The sequence below is a fragment of the Bos indicus x Bos taurus genome, chromosome 8 (assembly GCF_003369695.1).
Source record: "Bos indicus x Bos taurus breed Angus x Brahman F1 hybrid chromosome 8, Bos_hybrid_MaternalHap_v2.0, whole genome shotgun sequence".
In the NCBI taxonomy this organism is placed as follows: Eukaryota; Metazoa; Chordata; class Mammalia; order Artiodactyla; family Bovidae; genus Bos; species Bos indicus x Bos taurus.
This window is the reverse complement of record NC_040083.1, coordinates 53,171,432-53,197,949: the sequence shown is the minus strand read 5'-3', so window position 1 is coordinate 53,197,949 and position 26,518 is coordinate 53,171,432. Positions and strand designations below refer to the sequence as shown.

General features: G+C 35.1%; 1 protein-coding gene across 3 annotated transcripts in view; it reads right to left on the bottom strand.

Moving 5' to 3' along the window:
• VPS13A (vacuolar protein sorting 13 homolog A) overlaps positions 1-26,518 on the bottom strand; it is a 276,459-nt gene that overhangs the window by 34,253 nt on the left and 215,688 nt on the right. For all 3 annotated transcript variants that reach the window (XM_027549517.1, XM_027549516.1, XM_027549515.1), the window contains exons 54-68: positions 25,472-25,704; positions 21,365-21,518; positions 20,681-20,827; positions 20,411-20,492; positions 18,708-18,777; positions 17,713-17,818; positions 15,211-15,324; positions 13,751-13,896; positions 12,311-12,392; positions 10,641-10,754; positions 9,472-9,547; positions 9,221-9,384; positions 8,869-8,914; positions 8,643-8,766; positions 42-156 (exon numbers count right to left, since the gene is read on the bottom strand). In XM_027549517.1, the coding sequence (XP_027405318.1) occupies positions 42-156; positions 8,643-8,766; positions 8,869-8,914; positions 9,221-9,384; positions 9,472-9,547; positions 10,641-10,754; positions 12,311-12,392; positions 13,751-13,896; positions 15,211-15,324; positions 17,713-17,818; positions 18,708-18,777; positions 20,411-20,492; positions 20,681-20,827; positions 21,365-21,518; positions 25,472-25,704 (1,773 nt within the window). The remainder of the gene's footprint in view (positions 1-41; positions 157-8,642; positions 8,767-8,868; positions 8,915-9,220; positions 9,385-9,471; positions 9,548-10,640; positions 10,755-12,310; positions 12,393-13,750; positions 13,897-15,210; positions 15,325-17,712; positions 17,819-18,707; positions 18,778-20,410; positions 20,493-20,680; positions 20,828-21,364; positions 21,519-25,471; positions 25,705-26,518) is intronic.

The window sequence follows — 26,518 nt, the reverse complement described above, 5'->3', positions numbered from 1 at the left end:
GACTAAATTAATTTTAATTAATAAGTTATTTCTTCACCCACCTGTAACATTTGATTTCCAGTACCATCCCTCAATCTGTAAGGTCTGATAACTCCATCTTCATTAAAGAATCTAGGGGGTCGCAGACTCTCCACTTCATCAGAGGTCTCTGTAGCTCTAGAGGAAAATGTATAACTTGACTTTAAAATTACTCAAAAACTCCTAGTATACATTAAAATGTAACTGTTAATACTAAAAAAGATCTTTTGGACAAAATGAGACTATTACCTCACTTCTCCGTTTTAAAACCTGTCTTCTGACACAAACAGTGTAAGTTTTCTAGAAAAATGTAGAACTGTAAAGAAGTTTTTTTTATAGATTCTCTTGGATTTTCTTTGTAGACAAAAATCAGAGAATTAGCATATGAGTACTGCTTTTTCTCTTCCGATTTAAGACTTTTAATTTCTTTTGCTTTTCCTATTTCCTACTATATTGCACTACTATATTGCACTATTAGCTTCTCCAACACAATGCTAAAGATGGCGTTCAAGCACCCTTCTCTTGTTTCTAACCTTTAAAAAGAAAGCTTCTAAGAGTTCTTCATGAAGTATAGATATCAGCAACTTTTTTTTTAAGGCACTTCTCGTGAAGCCAAGTAAGTTAATTTCTACTTTTAGTTCACTAACTTTGTTTTTGGCCACTGTTACTGAAATCTTGAATGAGCAATGGATTTTAAATAGAGAATTTTCCCCAGGTCATTGCTGTAATTCTACAGTTTATCTCCTTCGATCTATTCATGTTTTAAGTCACATTACATGATTTTCTAATGTTCAAATACCTTCACATTCCTTTCTGAGGCTTGATATGTACTGTTTGAAACACACACATTGCTGAATTTGGTAATATGCTAATATTTTTGACTGTATGGACCTACATGAGATTGACTCACTTATTTGATCATTCATGCATTCAACAAATATTCACCCATTCAATAAATATAAGAGCATGTAATGTATCCAGTAGTCATGTATGGATGTGAGAGTTGGACTGTGAAGAAAGCTGAGCGCTGAAGAATTGATGCTTTTGAACTGTGGTGTTGGAGAAGAATCTTGAGAGTCCCTTGGACTGCAAGGAGATCCAACCAGTCCACCTTAAAGGAGATCGGTCCTGGGTGTTCATTGGAAGGACTGATGTTGAAGCTGAAACTCCAATACTTTGGCTACCTCATGCGAAGAGTTGACTCATTGGAAAAGCCCCTGATGCTGGGAGGGATTGGGGTCAGAAGGAGAAGGGGACAACAGAGGATGAGATGGCTGGATGGCATCACCAAGTCGATGGACGTGAGTTTGAGTGAACTCCGAGAGTTGGCGATGGACAGGGAGGCCTGGCGTGCTGCAATTGATTCATGAGGTTGCAAAGAGTCGGACACGACTGAGCGACTGAACTGAACTGAACTGAATGAATCCATAGTATAAACATATACATATGGATCAATTCTCCAGGTAAAAGCAAAAACTGGCAGAATGGATAAAAAATGTGATCCAATTATATGCTGCCCATAAGAGGCTCATTTTAGAGTCAAAGACACACATAAATTCAAAGTAAAAGGATGGAAAAACATATACAATGTAAATAATAACCAAAAGAGAACTGAAATGGCTCTACTAGGAGACAAAAAAAAAAAAAAAGAAATGGCTCTACTAAATCAGAAACAATTAGACTTAAAAAATTCCTGTTAGACACAAAGAAGGACATTTTACTTAGAATTAATTTCTATTAGAATACAGATGATTTACACAGTTGTGTTAGTTTCAGGTGTACAGCAAAGTGAATCATTTACACATACACCTACATCCATTCTTTTTTAGATTCTTTCTCCATATAGGCCGTTACAGAGTACTGAGTAGAGTTCCCTGTGCTATATAGTAGGTCCTTACTATTATCTATTTATATATAATAGTGTGTATATGTCAAACCCAATCTTCCAATTTATCCCTCCCTTCCCTACCCCTTGGCTTCCTTCGTATCTCAGATGGTAAAGAATCCGCCTGTAAAGCAGGAGACCCCAGTTCGATTTCTGGGTTGGGACGATCCTCTGGAAAAGGGATAGGTTACCCATTCCAGTATTCATGGGCTTCCCTGGTGGTTCAGCTGGTGAAGAATCCACCTGCAATGCAGGAGACCTGGGTTCCATCGCTGGGTTGGGAAGATCCCCTGGAAAAGGGATAGGCTACCCACTCCAGTATTCTGGCCTGGAGAATTCCATGGACTGTATATAGTGCACGGGGTCGCAAAGAGTTGGACACGACTGAGCGACTTTCATTTTCTCGTTCCCTTACCCCTGGTAACCAGTTTGTTTCCTACATTTCTAACTATTTATGCTTTGTAGATAAGTTCATTCATACCATTTTTGTAGATTCCACATGTACGCAATATCATGTATTTGTCTTTGACTTACTTCACTCATTCTGACAATCTCTAGCTTCATCCATATCACTGCAAATGGCATTATTTTATTCTTTTTTATGGCTAGTAATATTCCATTGTATATCTGTACCACATCTTCTTTATTCATTCATCTGTTGATGGACATTTAGGTTGCTTCCATATCCTGGCTACTGTAAACAGTGCTGCAGTGAACACTTGGGGGGCATGTATCTTTTGGAATTATGGTTTTCTCCAGATATAAATGCCCTTGAGTGGGACTGTTGTATCATACACTAGCTCTATTTTTAGTTTTTTAAGGAACTCCCATATTGTTCTCCATAGTGGTTGTACTAATTTATATTGTCACCAGCTTGTAGGAAGGTTCGCTTTTCTCCACACCCTCTCCAGCATTTATTGTCTGTATATTTTATTGATGATGGCCATTCTGACTGGTTGTAGTTCTGATCTGCATTTATCTAGCATTAATAATCAGTGATACTGGCATCTTTCCATGTGCTTTTTTAGCCATCAGTATGTCTTCTTTTGAGAAATGTCTGTTTAGGTCTTTCACACATTTTTTGATTGGGTTGTGTCTTTCCTATTGATCTGCATGAGTTGTCTGTATATTTTGGATATTAATCCACTGTCAGTTTTCATTCCGATCCCAAAGAAGTTCAGTTCAGTCAGTTCAGTCACTCAGTCGTGTTTGACTCTTTACAACCCCATGAATGGCAGCACTCCACGCCTCCCTGTCCATCACTAACTCCTGGAGTTTACTCAAACTCATGTCCATTGAGTTGGTGATGCCATCCAGCCATCTCATCCTCTGTCGTCCCCTTCTCCTTCTGCCCCCAGTCTCTCCGAGCATCAAGGTCTTTTCCATCCCAAAGAAAGGCAATGCCAAAGAATGTTCAAACTACTGCACAACTGCATTCATTTCACATGCCAGCAAAGCAATGCTCAAAATTCTCCAGGCTAGGCTTCAAATAAGCAGGATGACAATATACAGCCTTGACATACTCCTTTCCCAATTTGGAACCAGTCTGTTGTTTCATATCCAGTTCTAAGTGTTGCTTCTTGACCTGCATACAGATTTCTCAGGAGACAGCTCAGGTGGTCTGGTATTCCCATCTCTTTCAGAATTTTCCACAGTTTGTTGTGATCCATACAGTCAAATGCTTGGCATTTTCAATAAAGCAGGAGTATATCATGAAAAATCCTTGACTGGATGAAGCACAAGCTGGAATCAAGATTGCCGGGATAAATATCAATAACCTCAGATATGCAGATGACACCACCCTTATGGCAGAAAGCGAAGAGGAACTTCACCCATCTGTTGTCAGTTGCTTTGTTTGCAAATATTTTTGCCCACTCTCAGGGTGGTCTTTTTGTTTTGTTTACGGTTTCCTTTGCTGTGCAAAAGCTTTTAAGTTTAATTAGGTCCCATTTGTTTACTTTTGTTTTTATTTTAATTTTCATTACTCTAGGAGGTGGATCAAAAAAGCTCTTGCTGCAAATTATGTCAGAGTATTCTGCCTATGTTTTCCTCTAAGAGTTTTATAGTATCTGGTCTCCAGTTTAGTTCAGTTCAGTCACTCAGTCATGTCTGACTCTTTGTGACCCCATGGACTGTAGCACACCAGGCCTCTCTGTCCATCAGCAACTCCCAGAGTTTACTCAAACTCATGTCCTTTGAATCGGGGATGCCATCCAACCATCTCATCCTGTTGCGTCTCCTTCTCCTTCCGCCTTCAAATCTTTCCCAGAATCAGGGTCTTTTCAAATGAGTCAGCTCTCCACATCAGGTGGCCAAAGTACTGGAGTTTCAGCTTCAACATCAGTCCTTCCAATGAATATTTAGGATTGATTTCCTTTAGGATGGACTGATTGGATCTCCTTGCAGTCCAAGGGACTCTCAAGAGTCTTCTCCAACACCACAGTTCAAAAGCATCAATTCTCGGCGCTCAGCTTTCTTTATAGTCCAACTCTCACATCCATACATGACTACTGGAAAAACCATAGCCTTGACTAGACGAACCTTTGTTGACAAAGTAATGTCTCTGCTTTTGAATATGCTATCTAGGTTGGTCATAACTTTTCTTCCAAGGAGTAAGCGTCTTTTAATTTCATGGCTGCAACCACCATCTGCAATGATTTTGGAGCCCCCAAAAATAAAGTCAGCCACTGTTTCCACTGTTTCCCCATCGATTTGCCATGAAGTGATGGGACCAGATGCCATGGTCTTAGTTTTCTGAATGTTGAGCTTCAAGCCAACTTCTCCACTCTCCTCTTGCACTTTCATCAAGAGGCTCTTTAGTTCTTCTTCACTTTCTGCCATAAGGGTGGTGTCATCTACATATCTGAGGTTATTGAGATTTCTCACAGCAATATTGATTCCAGCTTGTGCTTCATTCAGCCCAGTGTTTCTCATGATGTTAAGTTAAATAAGTTAAATTTATAAGTTTATAAACTGCATATAAGTTAAATAAGCAGGGTGACAATATACAGCCTTGACGTACTCCTTTTCCTATAGTATAGTATCTGGTCTTACATTTAGGTATTTAACACATTCTGAGTTTATTTTTATGTATGATGTTAGGAAGTGTCCTAACTGTATTCATTTACATGCAGCTGTTCAGTTTTTCTGGCACCACTCATGGAGGAGACGGTCTTTTCTCCATTGTATATTCTTGCTTCCTTTATCAGGGATAGGGTGACCATAAGTGCATGGGTTTATCTAAGGACTTTTTATCCTGTTCCTTTGATCTGTATCTCTGTTTTTGTTCCAGTACTATTCTGTTTTGATTACTACAGCTTTGTAGTATAGTCTGAAGTCAAGGATCCCAATTCCTCCAGTTCTGTTTTTCTTGCTCAGGATTGCTTTGGCTATTCATGGTCTTCTGTGCTTCCACACAAATTGTATCATTTTTCTGGTTTAATTCTGTGAAAAATGCCATTAGGTTCATAGGGATTTCACTGAATCTGAAGATTGCCTTGAGCAGTATAGTTATTTTGATTTTCCCAATCCAAGAACTTGGTATATCTTTCCATCTCTTTGTGTGGTCTTTGATTTCTTTCGTCAGTGTCTTATAGTTTTCAAAGTACAGTCTTTTGCTTCCTTAGGTAGGTTTATTCCTAGATATTTTATTCTTTTTGATGTAATGGTAAATGGGAATATTTCCTTGATTTCTCTGATTTTTTGTTGTTAGTGTATATGAATGCAAGAGATGTCTGTGTATTAATTTTATAGCCTGCAATATTACCAAATTCACTGATGAGCTCCAGCAGTTTTCTGATAGCATCTTTAGGATTTTCCATGTACAGTATCATGTCATCTGCAAACAGTGACAGTCTTACTTCTTTTCCAATTTGGATTCATTTTATTTCTTTTTCTTCTCCGACTGCCATGGAAAATTCGTTATTTTTATTGACTTTTGAGTTTATCTGATGACTCAGATCAGATTAGATCAGTCACTCAGTTGTGTGTGACTCTTTGCGACCCCATGAATCGCAGCACGCCAGGCCTCCCTGTCCATCACCAACTCCCGGAGTTCACTCAAACTCACGTCCATCGAGTCAGTGATGCCATCCAGCCATCTCATCCTCTGTCATCCCCTTCTCCTCTTGCCCCCAGTCCCTCCCAGCATCATAGTCTTTTCCAGTGAGTCAACTGTTTGCATGAGGTGGCCAAAGTACTGGAGTTTCAGCTTTAGCATCATTCCTTCCAAAGAAATCCCAGGGCTGATCTCCTTCAGAATGGACTGGTTGGATCTCCTTGCAGTCCAAGGGACTCTAACACCACAGTTCAAAAGCATCAATTCTTCAGCGCTCAGCCTTCTTCACAGTCCAACTCTCACATCCATACATGACCACAGGAAAAACCATAGCCTTGACTAGACGAAACTTTGTTGGCAAAGTAATGTCTCTGCTTTTGAATATGCTATCTAGGTTGGTCATAACTTTCCTTCCAAGGAGTAAGCATCTTTTAATTTCATGGCTGCAGTCCCCATCTGCAGTGATTTTGGAGCCCAGAAAAATAAAGTCTGACACTGTTTCCACTGTTTCCCCATCTATTTCCCATGAAATGATGGGACCAGATGCCATGATTTTCGTTTTCTGAATGTTGAGCTTTAAGCCAACTTTTTCACTCTCCACTTTCACTTTCATCAAGAGGCTTTTTAGTTCCTCTTCACTTTCTGCCGTAAGGGTGGTGTCATCTTCATATGTGAGGTTATTGATATTTCTCCCGGCAATCTTGATTCCAGCTTGTGTTTCTTCTAGTCCAGTGTTTCTCATGATGTACTCTGCATATAAGTTAAATAAACAGGGTGACAATATACAGCCTTGACGTACTCCTTTTCCTATTTGGAACCAGTCTGTTATTCCATGTCCAGTTCTAACTGTTACTTCCTGACCTGCATACAAATTTCTCAAGAGGCAGATCAGGTGGTCTTGTATTCCCATCTCTTTCAGAATTTTCCATAGTTTATTGTGATCCACACAGTCAAAGGCTTTGGCATAGTCAATAAAGCAGAAATAGATAGATTTCTGGAACTCTCTTGCTTTTTCCATGATCCAGCGGATGTTGGCAATTTGACCTCTGGTTCCTCTGCCTTTTCTAAAACAAGCTTGAACATCTGGAAGTTCACGGTTCACATATTGCTGAAGCCTGGCTTTGGAGAATTTTGAGTATTACTTTACTAGCGTGTGAGATGAGTGCAATTGTGCAGTAGTTTGAGCATTATTTGGCATTGCCTTTCTTTGGGATTGGAATGAAAACTGACCTTTTCCAGTCCTGTGGCCACTGCTGAGTTTCCAAATTTGCTGGCATATTGAGTGCAGCACTTTCACAGCATCATCTTTCAGGATTTGGAATAGCTCAACTGGAATTCCATCACCTCCACTAGCTTTGTTCGTAGTGATGCTTTCTAAGGCCCACTTGACTTCACATTCCAGGATGTCTGGCTCTAGCTGAGTGATCACACCATCGTGATTATCTTGGTCGTGAAGATCTTTTTTGTACAGTTCTTCTGTGTATTCTTGTTATCTCTTCTTAATATCTTCTGCTTCTGTTAGGTCCATACCATTTCTGTCCTTTATCGAGCCCATCTTTGCATGAAATGTTCCTTTGGTATCTCTGATTTTCTTGAAGAGATCCCTAGTCTTTCCTATTCTGTTGTTTTCCTCTATTTCTTTGCATTGATCACTGAAGAAGGCTTTCTTATCTCTTCTTGCTATTCTTTGGAACTCTGCATTCAGATGTTTATATCTTTCCTTTTCTCCTTTGCTTTTCGCTTCTCTTCTTTTCACAGCTATTTGTAAGGCCTCCCCAGACAGCCATTTTGCTTTTTTGCATTTCTTTTCCATGGGGATGGTCTTGATCCCTGTCTCCTGTACAATGTCATGAATCTCATCTGATGACTATGATTCAATAATTATATTTGTGAAACCAAAGTTATAGGCAGAAGAAACTGAGGCTTTTTTCTAATCTTAACTTTAAACTAAAACAGTAAATACTGAATCATGGTAATAGTATGAAATATTGACTTAAAAGGAGCAGCTCACTTAATGACAATGATTATTCCTATAGAACAGAACGTGAAAGATAATACAAAAGAAAAAAGATCAGGGAGATATTCACCCATTAACTATGTAAGTTAGGTTTTAAGTTAAATTCATTAGCATGAATTTAATAAATTGTTTTATATTACAAACTTGTAGAATATAGGCAGCAATAATGTAACTACTAAATTTTAGTCTTATAATAAATTTAATTTGGAGGAAAAAAGAACATGTTTTAAAATTATTTGCACAAGTGAAGAGAAACAGAAAAGATGTAATAGTTCACAGCAAATTAAATCATAAAAAAGGTATGAACACAAGCTGAGTTTGCATGAGGAATATAAAAAGTCATTCTTTATTTCTCAGAAAAGGAATTAGAGTATTACATTTGCTAATTTTATAACTAATGTATAGAATTACATTATTGTAAAGTATTTCAATCAAAGTAAGTAAAAAGCTGAATTTGCCAAACCTTTCCTCCCAAGGCTGCTGGGAATGAACGATGAATAAAGCAGAACTGAAGCTGAAATGATGCAATGCAAAAAAGTATCAAAAGCAATTAGGAAGATCAGATCCAACTTACTGTTATTATTGGGTTCATAGTTAAGTGCCTTGGGTCAAACAGATTTACCTCATTTCTCTTGGTTGAAGCATTTTACATCAGGAGAATTTACCTTTTTATTCCCTGAAATGTACTGCTAGCCATGTCTATGATGCCTCCAGTTGGCCTTGTCACTGCTCCAACTAAACCTTTCCCAACACCTTTAAAGAAACCAGTTGCTCCTTCTTTCTGAGCTCCTGGAAAGAAAAAAGACAAGAGTTTTTGACAACTGGATTAAGAATGAAAATGGAATTAATTCATGAAATATATATATCACCCAAAAGAATTATTATACTCACCTTTGATTGGTTTTGTAACAATTCCTGTTATGCCACTTACAAAACCCTAGAGGAAAAGCACAAATGAAAATTTACAATAATTTGATGTGATATTTTGAAGAACCAAGTCTGGCTTACAAAAGAAATGCAGAATTCTGCTTTCTAGATGCCACAAGAATTAATGTATTTCCTACATATTCTATTTAAACAGAGTATTTTGAAGGCTACTGACATTTTTTTATATATGACAACCCACTGCTCCTCTAACATCCAAATAATATTTGAGTGAATGCAAGTTTTCTATTTCCTTTCTCATAGAATGTGGCTTTAAAAGATATTCCTCAAATGTTCACAACTATGGGAAATTTCTTACAGAAACTAGGCCTTTTCCTCCACGAGTGATGCCTTCCCTAAGACCAGCTGGTTGCTTATTCATGGCTTCTCTTCTCTTCTGTTGGTAGTCTTCATCCATAGTCATAGCTGCCACCCCTTTAGCCATAGCACTGGTGATTTTGGAGGCAGCACCAGCTAGTCCACCTGGCAAAAGTATAACACTTTTAGTAAAAACCAAACATATCCTTACTTTCTAGCATAATGATCCTTGGTGGGCATTCTGTTTCTTACCAACAGCTCCACCAACTAGTGCTTTCAGTCCTAGTGCCATTCCTTCCACAAACTCTTCAGGACCCTGGATGGCTCCCTAAAGGGTCAAAATATAACAACAGTAAATAAAGTTACTGTTACTTTTAAAGGTAAATTTTTAAAAAAATATACAAGGAAGGCAGTAGTGACAAAAAGAATAAAGATGTCCTAGAGAAGTGACATCAGAAGAAAACTTCACATTAACAGAATTCTCAGATATTTCATGACTTTTGAAGTACAAAGGATAAAGTGCTGGAAGTTGATCCAAACTTAGAAAGAAATATGGCTATTCACCAAAGTGTACAAAAGGCTTACATGGATTATAAGCTACATATGAGAAGGTAACCACAAACTACTCTTGAAAAATTTTCAGAAAAAGAAATAAAAACACTTTAATTCTTAGTATTTCTAATGTTTTAGGTTACAGTGTACAAAATAAATATCAAATGTATTTTAGTTTTCATTATCCTCTATGTTTAAAAGTCAAAGTGGGAGAGTTTTGAATGTTTTGACAGGAATTTTTAAGGGACATAGACCAATCATAATTTCTGCCACTGAATATCAAGATTGCTTCGCACACTGTCAGCTTACATGGTTATTTTTACTGTCCCATACCACTGTGCAAAGCAAGACTGCATGTCCATGGGAATCTTGATTCTACTATAGTGTAAACTTTATCCACTTTTAATATTCCAACAGATCACTTAAAATTTGGTATTTCTTAGTAAAGTCTTAAGTTTTGAAGGAAAAGGTAAACATTTCCTCCAAGATTTTGCAAAACCTCTTACCATTGCTTCAAAATAATGTCCTTTTGTTGTTTTCAAAAATCTATTTACACCTACAACTCAAGTTAACGATTGGGGTGCATTATTCTCACTATTTTTAATTGAAGTATAGTTCATTTACAATGTTGTGTTGGTTACCAGTATACACTAAAGTGATTCAGTTATACATATTTGTGTGTGTGTGTATATACTTCTTCATACTCTTCCCATTATGGTTTTTTACAGGATATTGAATATACTTCCCTGTGATATATACATTAGGAACTTGTTGATCATCTGTTTTATATATAGCAACTTCTATCTGCTAATGGAATGAATTATTTATTCAAAAGGATTAGTGTCATGTATTGTACAAGATTATATTACCTGGTAAGGTTCATAAAAAAATGCTTCTACACCTTCAGAAAATTCTCTTATCAAGCCAAAGGGATTTCCCAAAACATCAAGTCCAAGAATGAGTACGTACATCTGTTTAATGGCCTAAAAATGAAATATAAACATTAGTCAAATCAGATAATCAGAGTTAATATTTTTTTCCTTACATTTAGTACACGTATCTAGTTTTTTTTTCAGGCTAACATTCTCACCAGCAATTTCAAACTATCCCATATCACCTTATTCATCACTAGTCTTAGTTTAAAAAAGCAATTTGGTATTAGAATATGAGAAATAATATGACCTATTTACATAGAGTTTTGGAATATTCAAAATACTTTTACAACTATGTGCGACAGTTGTTATTACTGCCACCATTTTATAAACTACAGAAGCACACAGGTCAAATGATGCTGAGTCATATAGACAGTAAAACTGAGATCCAAACCCAGATTTCTTTCTTTTTTTTAAAAAAAAATATTTATTTTAATTGGAGGCTAATTAATTTACAGTACTGTAGTGGTTTTTGCCACACATTGACATGAATCAGCCACAGGTGTACATCTGTCCCCCTGTCCCAAACCCCCCTCCCTCCTCATCCCATCCCCCTGGGTTGTCCCAGTGTACTGGTTTTGACTGCCCTGTTTCATGCATCAAACTTGGACTGGTCATCTATTTCACATATGGCAATACACATGTTTCAATGCTATTCTCTCAAATCATCCCACCCTTGCCTTCTCCCACAGAGTCCAAAAGTCTGTTCTCTGCATCTGTGTCTCTTTTGCTGTCTTGCATAAGGGTCATGCTTACTATCTTTCTAAATTCCATATATATGCATTAATATACTGTATTGGTGTTTTTCTTTCTGACTTACTTCACTCTGTATAATAGGTGCCAGTTTAATCCACCTCATTAGAACTGACTCAAATGCGTTCCTTTTTATAGCTGAGTAATATTCCATTGTGTATATGTACCACAACTTTCTTATCCATTCATCTGCCAATGGACATCTAAGTTGCTTCCATATCCTACCTATTGTAAACAGTGCTGCGATGAACACTGGGGCTCAGTTCTGGTTCTCTTGGTGTGTATTCCCAGCAGTGGGATTGCTGAGACATATGGCAGTTCTATTTCCAGTTTTTTAAGGAATCTCCACACTGTTCTCCATAATGTAAACCCAGATTTCTTAAGTCATGCTCAGTGATCTGTCCACCATACAACAGTTATCCTAATGCTCTGTAAGTTATACCATAAAATATAGGACTCCTTAGAGATGGAGAAAAATCCAATAAATATCTAGCTTGACTAAATAACTTAATTACATTAAAAATATCCTGTGTTCAGTTACTTACTGATAAATAGTTCCCCTTGACCTATTTTTTTTTAAGTAAGTGAAGTGAGTTACTCAGTTAATTACCATTTAAAGATTTATATCTAGTTCACACTGATCCAGGAAGATTTCTGTCAAAGACTAAAAGTAAAGGTAAAATCTGAAATGGTAGTAGGGCTTAATTTCTTTCCACAACCCTGAGGAGAAAAACCAAGTTCTAAAATTTTGAAAATGGCTATTCATTTACTTGCCAAATCTAAATTATATATTACATATGTGGTTTCACTATTTTATATCAGTCTGTCCCTCTGTAAAATAATCTCAGACAAACCTGCTTTGAATAGTGTCTTATTACTTCAGACTGTAGTTCAGCTGTTGTATGGAACTGATAATTGAGTTCAAAAAATGCTAGCCTAAAAAGAAAACACAACAAAAAACATAAAAATGCATATGGGTCTCACTCATGAACATGAACTGCACTTCTCAATTCTGTCCTACTGTGACCTACACATAAAATGCTTGATTCACTGAGACAAATAGAACAAGAATGGCCAGGATTCAATTGTTGCAGGTTTTCCCTGATTAGCTGACAGCTGAAGAATCACCCTAAGTTTGTATGTGTGTCCTCTGTCACGTCCAGCTCTTTGCAACTCCATGGACTATGGCCCACCAGACTCCTCTATTTGTGGGATTTTTCTATCAAGAATACTAGCAGGTTGCCATTTCCTCCTCCAGAGGATCTTCCCAACCCAGAGATCAAACCCACATCTCCTCCCTAGGCAGAGGGATTCTTTATCACTGAGCCACATGGGAGCCCTCACCATCATTTTATTTATAACCTGTTCACAGCATATACCTGGATCCACTAGTTGGGAAGTTTTATGCTAAGGCTATAGTCCATGGGGTCACAAAGAGTTGGACATAATTGAGTGACTGACACTTCCTTTCTTTCATGCTAAGGATAGGACAGCAGCAAGATTAGAAATCTCATCCAATTTTTCATGTCTGCAAATCTATGTTTTTTACTTTGACTATTTCCTTTTATCTAGATTTACAGTTACCACTTTGGACTCACTGATTCTTACTACTATTCTTTTTTTTTTTTTTCTTTAGTTTTTTTCTTGATTCTTACTACTATTCTTAATAACAGTTCTAGGTGCTATCTGCAAAGGTCATTCTCATCTACAGACTCCACTCAGACTCTGAGTCTCTGGTCAGATACTTCAATAGCTTACATTATGACACATTAAAGTATAAATTCTTGACTGTACCATTTAAACAGATTCCTTCATTTCTGCTATCATAGTATTCATTTTCTCCTAGTTACATATGCTTTAAAGAGTCTTGATACCATAGGCCTTAAAGTAGCATCTTTAAAAGCACTACACATCACATCTTTGAGTATATACATCTTCTTAGGGATCCTTGCCTAAGTAAAAAAGGTATTGCATAACACATAAACTTGCACAGCCTCTTTTTTTCTTTTTTCAACCATGCCATATGGTGTATGGAATCTCTGGACCAGGATTCAAACCCTCTCCCCCTACAGTAGGAGCTTGGAGTTTTAACCACTGGACAACCAGGGAAGTCTCTGTCCCTCTGTATTAAGGAAATTTTTTAATAATTACTCTGCTATTTAATAGTTAAGGCAATATATTAAATTATATTTAGCCTTTGATCTGGAATTTACATACTTTTTTACTTACAAAATTTTAAAGTAAATATAAAAATGGGCTTTTTGTCAATTTATAGATTTGAATTATAAACATACTTAAAAACTACATCTTGTACATCTGTGAGAGTGGCACCAATACTCTTCAGCAAAAGATGTAAAGAACGAATTGCCATCAGTCCTTCATGCTGTTCTGAATCTTTCGGTTCTTCACCACCTGAACTCAGTGAAACACTTAAATGCAACTAAAGAAATAAACAGATAAATATTTAAATCACTTTCTTCATAATAACTCTTAAAATTCAATCTCATTCTAAATTTACTATACCATACATAAGATTTCAAATAACCTAGATATTAATTTTGATATAATTAATAAGTGGAATGTTAAAGGAATTTAAAATCTAAACAGCACCTTTAAAAATTTTAAATCCAACAATGTAATGTATGTTATTTAGCTCAATCCAATTCTTTTGGTAAACCTAGGAAAATATTAATCTTTATAAATTTTTAGTAACAGTAACAATCTAGAAGTTGAAGTTGTGGAAAATAACTCAAATATCTCCAAAATTTCTCCAAGTTGAATGTTTCAACTATTAGAATTAAGTTATCATGGTGAAAGAAAGTGAAGTAGCTCAGTCATGTCCAACTCTTTGTGACCCCATGGGCTGTAGCCTACCAGGCTCTTCTGTCCATGGAATTTTCCAGGCAAGAGTACTGGAGTGGGTTGCCATTTCCTTCTCCAGGGGATCTTCCCAAACCATGGATCGAACCTGGGTCTCCCGCATTGCAGGCAGACGCTTTACCATCTGAGCCACCAGGGAAGCATGGTGAAGCCAGTTAAAAACATTTTTATATTATATGCATGTGTGTGTGTGTGTGTGTGTGTGTGTGTATATACATATATATAGAAGTCACTCAGTTGTGTTTGACAATGTGATCCCATGGACTGTAGCCCACCAGGCTCCTCTTTCCATGGGATTTCTCCGGGCAAGAATACTGGAGTGGATTACCATTCCCTTCTCCAGAGGATCTTCTGGCCCAGGGATCAAACCTCGGTTTCCTGCATTGCAGGCAGATTCTTTAGTCTTTCAGCTACAGAGAAGATCAGCATGGTGTACACAGTTATACAGCAATTTTCTTCAGATATTATGCAACTCATAGAAATTTTATGTTAAGAACTTACTTTTAGTTCTGTTCAATCTTCAGTTTTTAAATCAAGGTTATTTTATAAAATTATTTGAAACTTTAATATCATATATAAAAGTTTGAAAATTATCAGTCAACACTTTAATAGATAGTAAATGAACATAATGTTAGGTCAAATGTAAACATATAAACAAATACTATAGGTGGCTTTCACATATAAAAGAGTATAAAAATAAATAAAAATTAAAAGTATCATTCCTTTCTAACTTATATTTGAATGGTGAAGTTGCAGAACTTATATACTATCAAAGAACAGAACTGAAATGCTATATTCCCCAAAACTGATCAAATCAATTTGCTATTAACTAGATTACCAAGGATAATAAAAATGACTTTTATTTTCCCCCTACCTTGATAGGAGATATATGAAAGTATTCATAGAGACTGACTTGTGATGAATCTACTAATGAGACTATTTTATATTCTTCTTGGAAAGCTTCTATGTCTTTATGAAAAAGCTCAACCTATAAAGGGACATAAAATATTAAAAACTTAAGGAATATATCTGTGTTAAGTATTAAGCCAATACATTTGCAATGGAAAAAACAAAAATGAGATTATGATAACAATTTTGTTCACAATACTATAAAAAGAATAAAATACTCAAATTTAGCAAAAAGAAGTATAAAACGTATACTCAAATGATAAAAACTCTCTTGAAAGAAAATGAAGATCTACATAAATGGAAAACATCCCATGTTCAAGGGTTGGAAGACTTAATACTGTTAAGATGGCACCTCTTCCAAGTTGATCTGTACATCCAATGTAATCACTATCAGAACCCTACATGACTTCTCTGAAGAAGGCAAGCTGATTCTACAATTCATATGGAACTGCAAAGGGATCCAAAATAGCCAAAACAATCTTGAAAAAGAACTAAATACCAATATTCATACTTCTCAATTTCACAATTTACTGACATCAGACTCTTAATTATACCATATACAAAAATTAACTCAATATGAATGAAACACCTAATTTTAAGAACTTAAAGTTTAAAATGCTTAGAACACAGGGCTAAATCTTTTAACTTTGGATTTGGCAAAGGAGTCTTAGAAATGACACCAAATACATGAGCAACAAAAGAAAAAATATTTTGGACTTCAGTAACATCAAAAGCTTCTGTGCTTCAAAAGACAAATAGAAAGTGAAACACAACATAAAGAATTAGAGAAGATATTTGCAAATCATATATCAGACATGGATGGGGCTTGCATTCAAAATACATAAAGAACTTTTACAATTCAATTAAAAAACAAACCCATTAAATAACAGGCAAAAAATTTGAGCAGACATTTCTCCATAGCAGATATGCAAGCAGTCAATTAACAAATTACCAAATCAAAAGTATCCAACATAATTACTCATTAGATAAATGCAAATCAAAACCACAGTGATATATACTACTTCACACCTACTAGGACAGCTTGAATTAAAAGGACAGACAATTACAAGTATTAGTGAGATCTGATGAAATCAGAATCTTCATATATTCTGCTGAAGAGTATAAAATGATGCAGTAACTATGGACAACTGTCTAGAAGTCTTGAAATTATTAAACAGAGCTACCAACTTCCTAGCAATTTCACTCCTAGGTAAATACCCAAGAGAACTGAAAACATATGTCCACATAAAAACTTGTACAAAAATACTCACAGCACCATTATTCATAATAGCCAAATTGTACAAACAACCCTAATGTCTACTAACTGATGAATGGATAAACAAAATGTGGTGTATCTATACAGCCGAATATTACTTGGCCATAAAAAGGAATCTGATACATGCTACAACATGGATGAACCTCAAAAGCATTATGCTAAATCAAAGGAAATACATCAAAGGACACTATATAGTGTATGATTCCATTTATACTAAATATCTATAATAAGAAAATCCATAGAAAGTACATTAGTGTTTGCATAAGGCTAAGGCAGTTTTCTTTCAGGGGTGAAGAAAATGTTCTAGAATCAGTGGTGATGGTTGCATAATTCTGAATATACTAAAAACTACTAAACTACACAATTTAATTGGGTAAAATGTATAGTATGTGAACTATAGCTCAATGAACTGTTATTAAAAGGAAAAAAGGTATAATTTCCTTGTCTTTATCTGTGTACAACTGACCCTTGAACAACAGAGATTTGAAGTACAAGGATCTACTTATACATGTTCCCTTCCCCCCACCCCATGCTAAATACTACGGTACTATACAATCCTCAGTTGTGTGACTCCTTGGATGCAGACCCTTGGATACGGAGGAACTAGGTGTGCACAGGGCCAAATATACATTATACACAGATTTTCAACTGAGAACAGGGTTGGTGCCCATCACCCCCACATTGTTCAAAGGTAAACTGTAGTTTGTTTTATCTTCAAAATTCTTTCTAAAAGAACAGCTGAAAAATAAAACATCTCTTATCCACCTAACAATTGTAATTTTATCATCTATCAGTTACAAAGAACATATTATATTTATTTTCCTTATCTCTTTTCTCATCAAATATCCTGATCATATCCAAATTTCTAAATTATCAATCAACACAAAAGTAACACAGGAAAATAAAATAGGAAGAAATAAGTGATGTAAACATGACTGATTATCCTCTTCCTCTTTTACTGGTTTAAAACTTTTCCTCTTATTTGTTACCTTATCTTCAGAAGGTTAGCTGTCTTGCTTCCAACTTCTATCATTTGAGTATGTGATTTCCACCAACGTAGAACCATGGTAGCAGAATAAAATTTTTTTAATTTTTAAAAACATGTTAATACATTTAAGAATGTATAATGTTATCATTGTTTTCTAAAGTCCCCCTCTTTCCCTAAATCAATGCTACTATTTTAAGTCTCACCTCTGTTTTTTCAGTGACTTCAGCTGGTGTCATAAGTTCTGATACAGCATAGACAAATCCAAGATCTAACCTGAGATCCATTTCTTGGATCAACACTTTGAAATACCTATAAATAGCAAGGTAAAACATTTTAAGGTAAAACAAGGTAAAACATTTAAAAATTATCGATTAACTGAATTAACAAAATTATAAAAGAAAAAATATAAGACATATATTAAAACATTGACACTTAAGACTTTCTAGGTGAATGAATTAAAAACATAATGGCAACACTGTTCATAATAGAAACAAACTCAAAATGTGACAATGCCTACAAAGAAAAAATTGATAAGTAAACTGGCACAAAGTAACACAAGGAAATATGACATACAAGTGATAATAAATAAACTCTAGCTATATACAACAAAATAAATTAATTTTAGTAAAAATTTGAATAGAAAAAGCAAGCCCAAGGCATATATTTACAGTTCGAAAAAAATTTAATTAGCACAACTTTTGGCAAAGTAAGAAGCATAATGTTTAGCTACACATAAATAATAAACCAGTATTTTTAAAAGGGAATAAAAACAGTATTTATCTTGGTGATAGGGTGGAGGAAACAAGAAATATGGGAGTGATACGTAGATGGATGCTTCTGTCACTGTTCTGTTTTTTGAAATGGGTGGTGACTGAATTTGAATATACTATTTTCTTTCTTGTTTATAAAACAGTATGCAGTAATGATAGACAACAGAGAAAACAAATAAAAAAGAAAGTAATAAAATACACATAATTCAGAAATGACTATTATTAATATCTATGTATAATTCATTTGAAGCCTTCTGACTTCTCAAGATTATGAAATAATTGATTTTTTCTGTGACCTTTCTAATTTAACATTTTACTCTTAAATCTTTGACTCATCTAAAATTTATTTAAGAGTACAATTAGCTCACATATTTAAACAAAACACTGTGCTTTAAATGTACACAAAATAAACATATTAAGACACTTACTTAATACGTGATATCTGCGAATGTCCTGCAGATCTCATGACAATACTGACATCAGTAAAGGGTTTCGGTGCTGTAAAGGTTAACAAATATGATTAATCTAATGATGCTTTAAACAAAAGATAAGCATTTTCTTGTAATTTAATACACACCACAATGGACACTTAAATTATGTATTAAATCATAAGTATGAATTAAAATTACTGATATTTGTAAGATCTACCACAGTCTTAATTTCAGACTGCAGGATTGTTTTTTTTAATTATCTGTATTCACTTTTAGGTTAACTGAACCTTTTTTTTTTTATTTTTTTTATTTTTAAACTTTACAATATTGTATTAGTTTTGCCAAATATCGAAATGAATCCGCCACGGGTATACCTGTGTTCCCCATCCTGAACCCTCCTCCCTCCTCCCTCCCCATACCCTCCCTCTGGGTCGTCCCAGTGCACCAGCCCCAAGCATCCAGTATCATGCATCGAACCTGGACTGGCGACTCGTTTCATACATGATATTATACATGTTTCAATGCCATTCTCCCAAATCTCCCCACCCTCTCCCTCTCCCACAGAGTCCATAAGACTGATCTATACATCAGTGTCTCTTTTGCTGTCTCGTACACAGGGTTATTGTTACCATGTTTCTAAATTCCATATATATGCGTTAGTATACTGTATTGGTGTTTTTCTTTCTGGCTTACTTCACTCTGTATAATAGGTTCCAGTTTCATCCATCTCATTAGAACTGATTCAAATGTATTCTTTTTAATGGCGGAGTAATACTCCATTGTGTACATGTACCACAGCTTTCTTATCCATTCGTCTGCTGATGGGCATCTAGGTTGCTTCCATGTCCTGGCTATTATAAAGAGTGCTGCGATGAACATTGGGGTACACGTGTCTCTTTCCCTTCTGGTTTCCTCAGTGTGTATGCCCAGCAGTGGGATTGCTGGATCATAAGGCAGTTCTATTTCCAGTTTTTTAAGGAATCTCCACACTGTTCTCCATAGTGGCTGTACTAGTTTGCATTCCCACCAACAGTGTAAGAGAGTTCCCTTTTCTCCACACCCTCTCCAGCATTTATTGCTTGTAGACTTTTGGATCGCAGCCATTCTGACTGGCGTGAAATGGTACCTCATAGTGGTTTTGATTTGCATTTCTCTGATAATGAGTGATGTTGAGCATCTTTTCATGTGTTTGTTAGCCATCTGTATGTCTTCTTTGGAGAAATGTCTATTTAGTTCTTTGGCCCATTTTTTGATTGGGTCATTTATTTTTCTGGAGTTGAGCTGTAGGAGTTGCTTGTATATTTTTGAGATTTTAACTGAACCTTTAAATCAGTGATTTTAAACCAGAAGTATACATTAGAATCATCAGGACAACTTTGTGAAAATAGACTTCACAGTCTTATTCCTTTATTTAAAGGTTCTAGTGGCTTTTAAATTAGGAATTTACAAACTTGTAATCTTTTAAAGAAATTAATGTCTCTAAAAATTATATATACATTTCTAATCAATCTTTTCTTCAGTATTCACTCAGTTTTATTGAAATTAGTTGAGTACTTCCTGGTCTTTTTTCAAGCCATTGAATTTTCCAATGATCCTATAGAAACTAAACTTGAGAAGGGTTTCACTTCATACTTTTATAGTAAAATAAATCAAATAGCTAATACAACCATTTTTATGGCAATCTAAAAATAGAAACAAACCTGAATCCAAGGTGACGGACTTGGGCGGTTTAATGGGATAAAACACGAATGGAAATATAGCACCATGTATTTGGTTTTGGATCTAAGAAACAAAAAGGTCAGTATATTAATATGTTAATTATAGAATCTGACTAGAATAACAAAATTTAAGAAGTAGAAGGCATCAAACACTCTAGTCCAACAAACTACAGACAAAACAGACTGTGGGAATACATTTATTGTATTTCCATATTTCTTTAGAATATGATTTGAATATCTTTTCAAACTTACCTGTATTCTATAAATTTGAATTCTAAACGATGACTGATGTGCAGATGTGCTATATTCTACTTTTAATGCTGGAAGATAATTTCTTCTTATAGCTATTACATGTGGCTGCAGAATTTTCATGTTAGAAGCACCAGGTGTGAAGCGAACCTGAAAAATATGCCCACCGCCCCCAACAAAAAAAACCCCACAGAATTTCTCTTTATTAATTGACTAAAGTTAGAAATCTGTACCAAAAAACTTTTATGATAATATTAATTTAAATAGTAGGCTAAATATTTGATAAGATTTGGATTGAGATCTTTATATCCCATACACATGCAACTCACAAATATTCATATAATATTCACAAAATATTCATATACCCCTGGTAACTTGATTTTATCACTTTTTATATAATTTTTTTTACTTTATTTTTTTAACTTTTACTTCACTAAAATTCATCAAAAAATAAAGCAATATAAGAAAAATAACTTTAAAAATAAAGCAAAACAACTTAGATCATCAGCACTTAAAAAAGTCTGAATCTTAAGACAGAGAACTATTCCTTTAAAATATTCTATATAAAGTACGTATAAGATTCATTGTTTTGTAAGCAAACTTGTCTTTCCTTAAAAACGAACTCATGGTTCATCTAATTACAACAGATAGAAATTAAAACTTCATATCAGTACTTAAAAATATTACCAGAATGTTGGTGTCCAACTCAATAACCTTATCTTCTGACGGTGAAGATTCAACATATTCCTTAAATTCCTTCTCTAACTTCTCAGTGTGCTTTACACTCATTGGCTTCCATCTTGCCTTCTTCCTGGGCTTTGTCTCCCAAACCACATCAGAACTTATATATGAAAGCAAAAATCATGGTACTAATTTATAAACAGTTTCGTTTTAACTGGTTTATTACATGAATTACAAAACCGTCAGTGAATTTTTGCATATCTCTAGTTGTAAGCAAGCACATTTTAAGTTTAAAAACATGAATTCATTCAACCAATACTTATTAAACTCTTATTCAGGCACTATACTAGGTGGCAGCAATATTATTAGGGAAAGTTTCTGCCATTTTGGAACCTTCTTTTACCTGAGGAGAGACAGACTGACACTAAACAGTAAATTAGCATATTTCAATATATTAGGAGGTAAACATGGCTTTTGAAAGAAGAAAAAGCAGATAGGTTAAGGAGGATCTAGAGTACTGGGATATGCAAAGTGGTGGGGGTTGCAGTATCAAAACAGAATGGTCATTGGAGGTGTCATTAAGAAGGTGAGATTTCAACAGCCTGAAAGAAGATGGGGTAGTTATCCAGCGGACATTTCAGGTAGAGAGACAAGCTAGAGCAAAGACTACAAAGCAGAGCATGCCATAGCACAGGAAAAGCAAGGGGGCTTGGCATGCTTGGAATACATTAAGAGTAGAAGATGAAGTAAGATAGATAATGAGAGGCAAAACAATGTAAAGCCTTGAGGATATGGTAAAGACTGAGTTTTATTCTGAGATGAGAACCCATTGAATGATTATGAGAAGATAATCAGCAATATGATCTGACTTAAGGTTTAAGAATAAACTGTGTGATGGGATGGGAAGCAAGGGAAAAAAAATAAAGGATGAAGACTAGGACAGGAAAACTTGTTAGGAATGTAATACAGTAAGCTAGGAGAAAAATGGTGATGGTTCTGCCTAGGGTGGTAAGACTGAAGCATTACAAAGTGGTCAGATTCTATGTGTGTTCTGAAGCAAGATCCAAAACAATATTTTCAGATAGATTAGAGGGGGTAAGGGCAAATAAATTAGGGGGTAAGATAAAGAAATCAAAGATGATTCCAAAGATTTTGATATGAGCAACTAGAAGAATGTAGATGTCATTACCTCCAGTGGGAAAGAAGGTTTTGATAGAATGAGGAAGGAGTTTGGTTTTACCTACTATAAAGCTTAAGAAGTCTCTTAGATATCTAAGTAGAGATTTTATGTAAGCAGCTGGACAGACACTGTCCAGAACTCAGAACAAAAATCTAGCCGAAGACACACTTCAAGAAGTTTTCTGCATATATATGGTATTTGAAATCATAAAACTGAAACAGAGAAGAGAAGCGGACTCAGGTCTGAGAGCCTCAAGATACCCAATATTAAGCAGTTGAGAAAATGACAAGGCACCAAGAAGTGTGACTAAGAATGCTGGAACAGAAAGAAAAACCAAGGCGGTGAGCTATCCTGGAAGTAAAGTCAAAGAAACTGGGTCAAGGAGGGATCTGTGTAGAATGTTAGAATGTTATAAACTTAAGCAACGTGAAGACTGGTAATTGTACAATGCACCTGGCAAAACATAGGTCTCTGGTGCTCTTATCAAGACCAGCTTTATGGTACACTGAAAGCAAAAGCATGTTCAGAACTGTTAAGAAAAAATGGGTAAAAAAAAGAACTGGAGAGAGTGAAAATATTTTTCTAAATAGATAACACTTCTAATGAGTTCAGCTATAAAGTAAAGCAAAGAAATGTACAGTAGGTAGCAGAGAAAGTAGGTTGAAGAGAATTTTTTTAGTTGAAAGATATTAAACTTATTTGGACAATTCAGTAGGGAGCCAAAAATTATTGAAGTAGGACAGAAAAAGAAGAGGATTGCTGGGTCAGTGTCTCCAGAGGCAAGAGTGAATGAGATATAGTGCAAAAGAAGAAAAATATGTTTAAATAGGAGCACATACAATATATCTATGATAAGTGGGAAGCGTGTTGCTGCAATATATAGGTAAAAAATACTGGTGCATAGGAAGCTCCTCCAACAGGAGGAGGTCTTTGGAAGTTCCTTTTTGACTACATCAGTTTACTTGGTGAAACAAGACTCAAGGCACTGAGCTGAGAGAGAATGGGATTTAAAAAGAGCCAAAATGTGAAATGGGCTTCCCTTGTGGCTCAGCTGGTAAAGAATCCCCTGCAATGCAGGAGACCTGGGTTAGAACCCTAGGTTGGGAAGATACCCTGAAGAAGGGAAAAGCTACCAACTCCATTATTCTGGCCTGGAGAATTCCATGAACTGTATAGTCCATGGGATCACAAAGAGTCTGGCTCAGTGATAAAGAATCTGCTTGCCAATGCTGGAGACTTTAAGATGTGGGTTCAATCCCTGGGTTGGGAAGATCCCTGGGGAGGAAATGGCAACCCACTGCAGTATTCTTGCCTGGAAAATTCCATGGATAGAGGAACCTGGCAAGCTACAGTCCATGGGGTCTCAAGGAGTCTGACAGGACACATGCATGCAAAGTGTGAAATAGTAATAGAGGAGAGAGAGTGAATGGAACAAATCTTATTTACTAAAAAACCACTGAAAGACTTAAAGACAAATTTAAAAATCTATCCACATTCTAGGGACTTCCCTGGTGGTCCAGTAGTTAAGACTCCATGCTTTCACTGCAGGGGATGCAGGTTTGATCTTTGGTCAGGTAATTAAGATCCTGCATGCCATGCCACATAGCAAACACACACAAAGGTGGGAAAAGAGGCTCCTGAACAGCTTCCAGTTTCCACACCTCAAAAAAAAAAAATCTATCCACATTCTAAAATCACTTCACTCATTCTGTTTAAGTATGTAAATTATTTAATTTTATTAATTCTAAAATTTCTTGTTCTCTTTCTTCTAAAATTTATGTTTTCTTAATAAACAGAAAGATAGAAACCATGTACTAATTCCCTTTGCATTCACATCATTTAGCATAGGAGACAGCACGTTAGGTTTCACAGGCTTAAAATCTGTTGTCTATTTGAACTTTCTATTTCAGTAATAAAATATTTTTTGAGAACAATAAAAATTTCTAAGAAAATAGTTTTAACATGCTTATTTATTGATTTGGCTGCACTGCTTGGCACACAGATTCTTAGTTCTCTGACTAGGGATCGAATCTGTGCCCCTCCAATGGAAGCGCTGAATACTAACCACTAGACTGGAATTTCCTTTAATATGCCTTTTTAAATGGCATAGTTACCATTCAAGAAGTTAGGGACATTTCTAGACAAATTTACATAGAAAAACGAATTCAAATCTGTATCATAAACCTTTAATTTATATGTCTGAGAGTTTAATTCAAGGGATTGAAACATTATCCTTGTTATGCAAACTGGAATCTAGCAACAGTCTCAAATTAGGCAGTACTATAAAAATACTAATTTCAAGTAGTTACGAACAGAAACATTAAGTGCATAAAGGAAAGAAGAGAGTTTTACTGGTGATGACTTATATGGGAAATGGTAAATACAATATTACCTTATTAGATCTTAAAGTGCCAAGATCAAAGTAGAAAGTGATTAGAAAGTAAGATGTACAGGGTGGGGAATACAGTCAATAATAATGAATAATTTTTGTATGGTCACAGACGGTAATTAGACTTATTGTGATCACTGTAATAAACAGAAATACTGAGTCACTATGTTATGTAACAGGAACCAACACAGTGTAGCAAATCAAACACGCTTCAAAATAAACTCATAGAAACAGGTGGTAATGAACAATTAAACATTTCCTTGTGACATGTTAAAGAAAGAAAATATACTTTTAATAAGTTGAATGATTCTAATTTTCAGAGAGTTGGGAAAATAACATGATGAGAGATGTATAAATCTGATTTTTGGTATATCTTTATCTTGAAAGGCAAAAAAAGTATCAAGGCACTTTTAAATTAGCATTACCTTTGATTAGTATCACTGAATGGTCAAAACAAAATTTAATTCATTTTAGACTTTACAATCACAATTCTTAATGATTAAGAACTTACACTTAAATGTATCCAAATTCTAATACATCTCACCTTGTAATGCCAATATAGGCTACTTCTTGCTTTGTATAATTGTTGACAAGAGAAATCCCAACATCTTGTAACGCCAACACAATTTCTTGCTCTGCTAACTCTGCTTTCTCACTTTCATATGTCACTTTAAATACTCTTGGATCTTCAGTGAATAAAATTATGCGTTGTAAGCCTTCAAAAAATGAAACTAAATAAATGGTCGTTTTCCCCAAATTTATAGGTGTCATCATATCCTGAAATAAAATCATCAAAAAAATAAGAAAATTAGGGTTTGGTCCCAACCAACATGAAATCTACATTCCACACTTGAAAAATGAGAATAGTAATGGTAGCTCCTTCATAGGAATAAAATAAATTAACAATTGTGTAACATTTTGAAATTTACATAATTCAAATTAGTTAATGAAATTTTTTGCCATAATCATTATGAAGTCAGGAAGACAGGTAAACTTTTAATATCATAGTAAAATCTAATTAGTCTTCCTTTGTAGGCTAATTAGTAACACAATTTATCTTCTCTGCCTTATTACAAAACTAATCAATGTGTTATGCATTAAAAGTTATTTAGTCAGAAACTTCTATTCCTTTTCAGAGGTGAACTAAATAAGATAAAAGAATATTTGACATGCCAGTTGCATGCTCTACAAAGCACAAATACTACAGGGTTAATACTACAGAAAGACTTTCTATATAAGCATTGTGCTGATATCAGGGTCTTGAGTTTAAAATAATTAACTTCTAATAGTTAACTGTCAGCCATTAATTCCTAGTTAATGAACATTCTGATTAAACAAGGTATTATAATATACAGTACACATTCATGTTATAATCCACTAAAATTAAAAGTAAGTTACTATAGTCATGTTACTTAAAACACTCTCTAAAATACAATACACAATACTAAAACTACATTAAGATGTAAATAAGCTAATTTCCAAGTAATTCTGAAATATTTCTAATATGTTATAGTGGATTACAAGTTTATCTTTGCAAACTTCAACTATCATTGTGATATAAGTATGCAAAAGTACTTATTGAAGCTGAGGC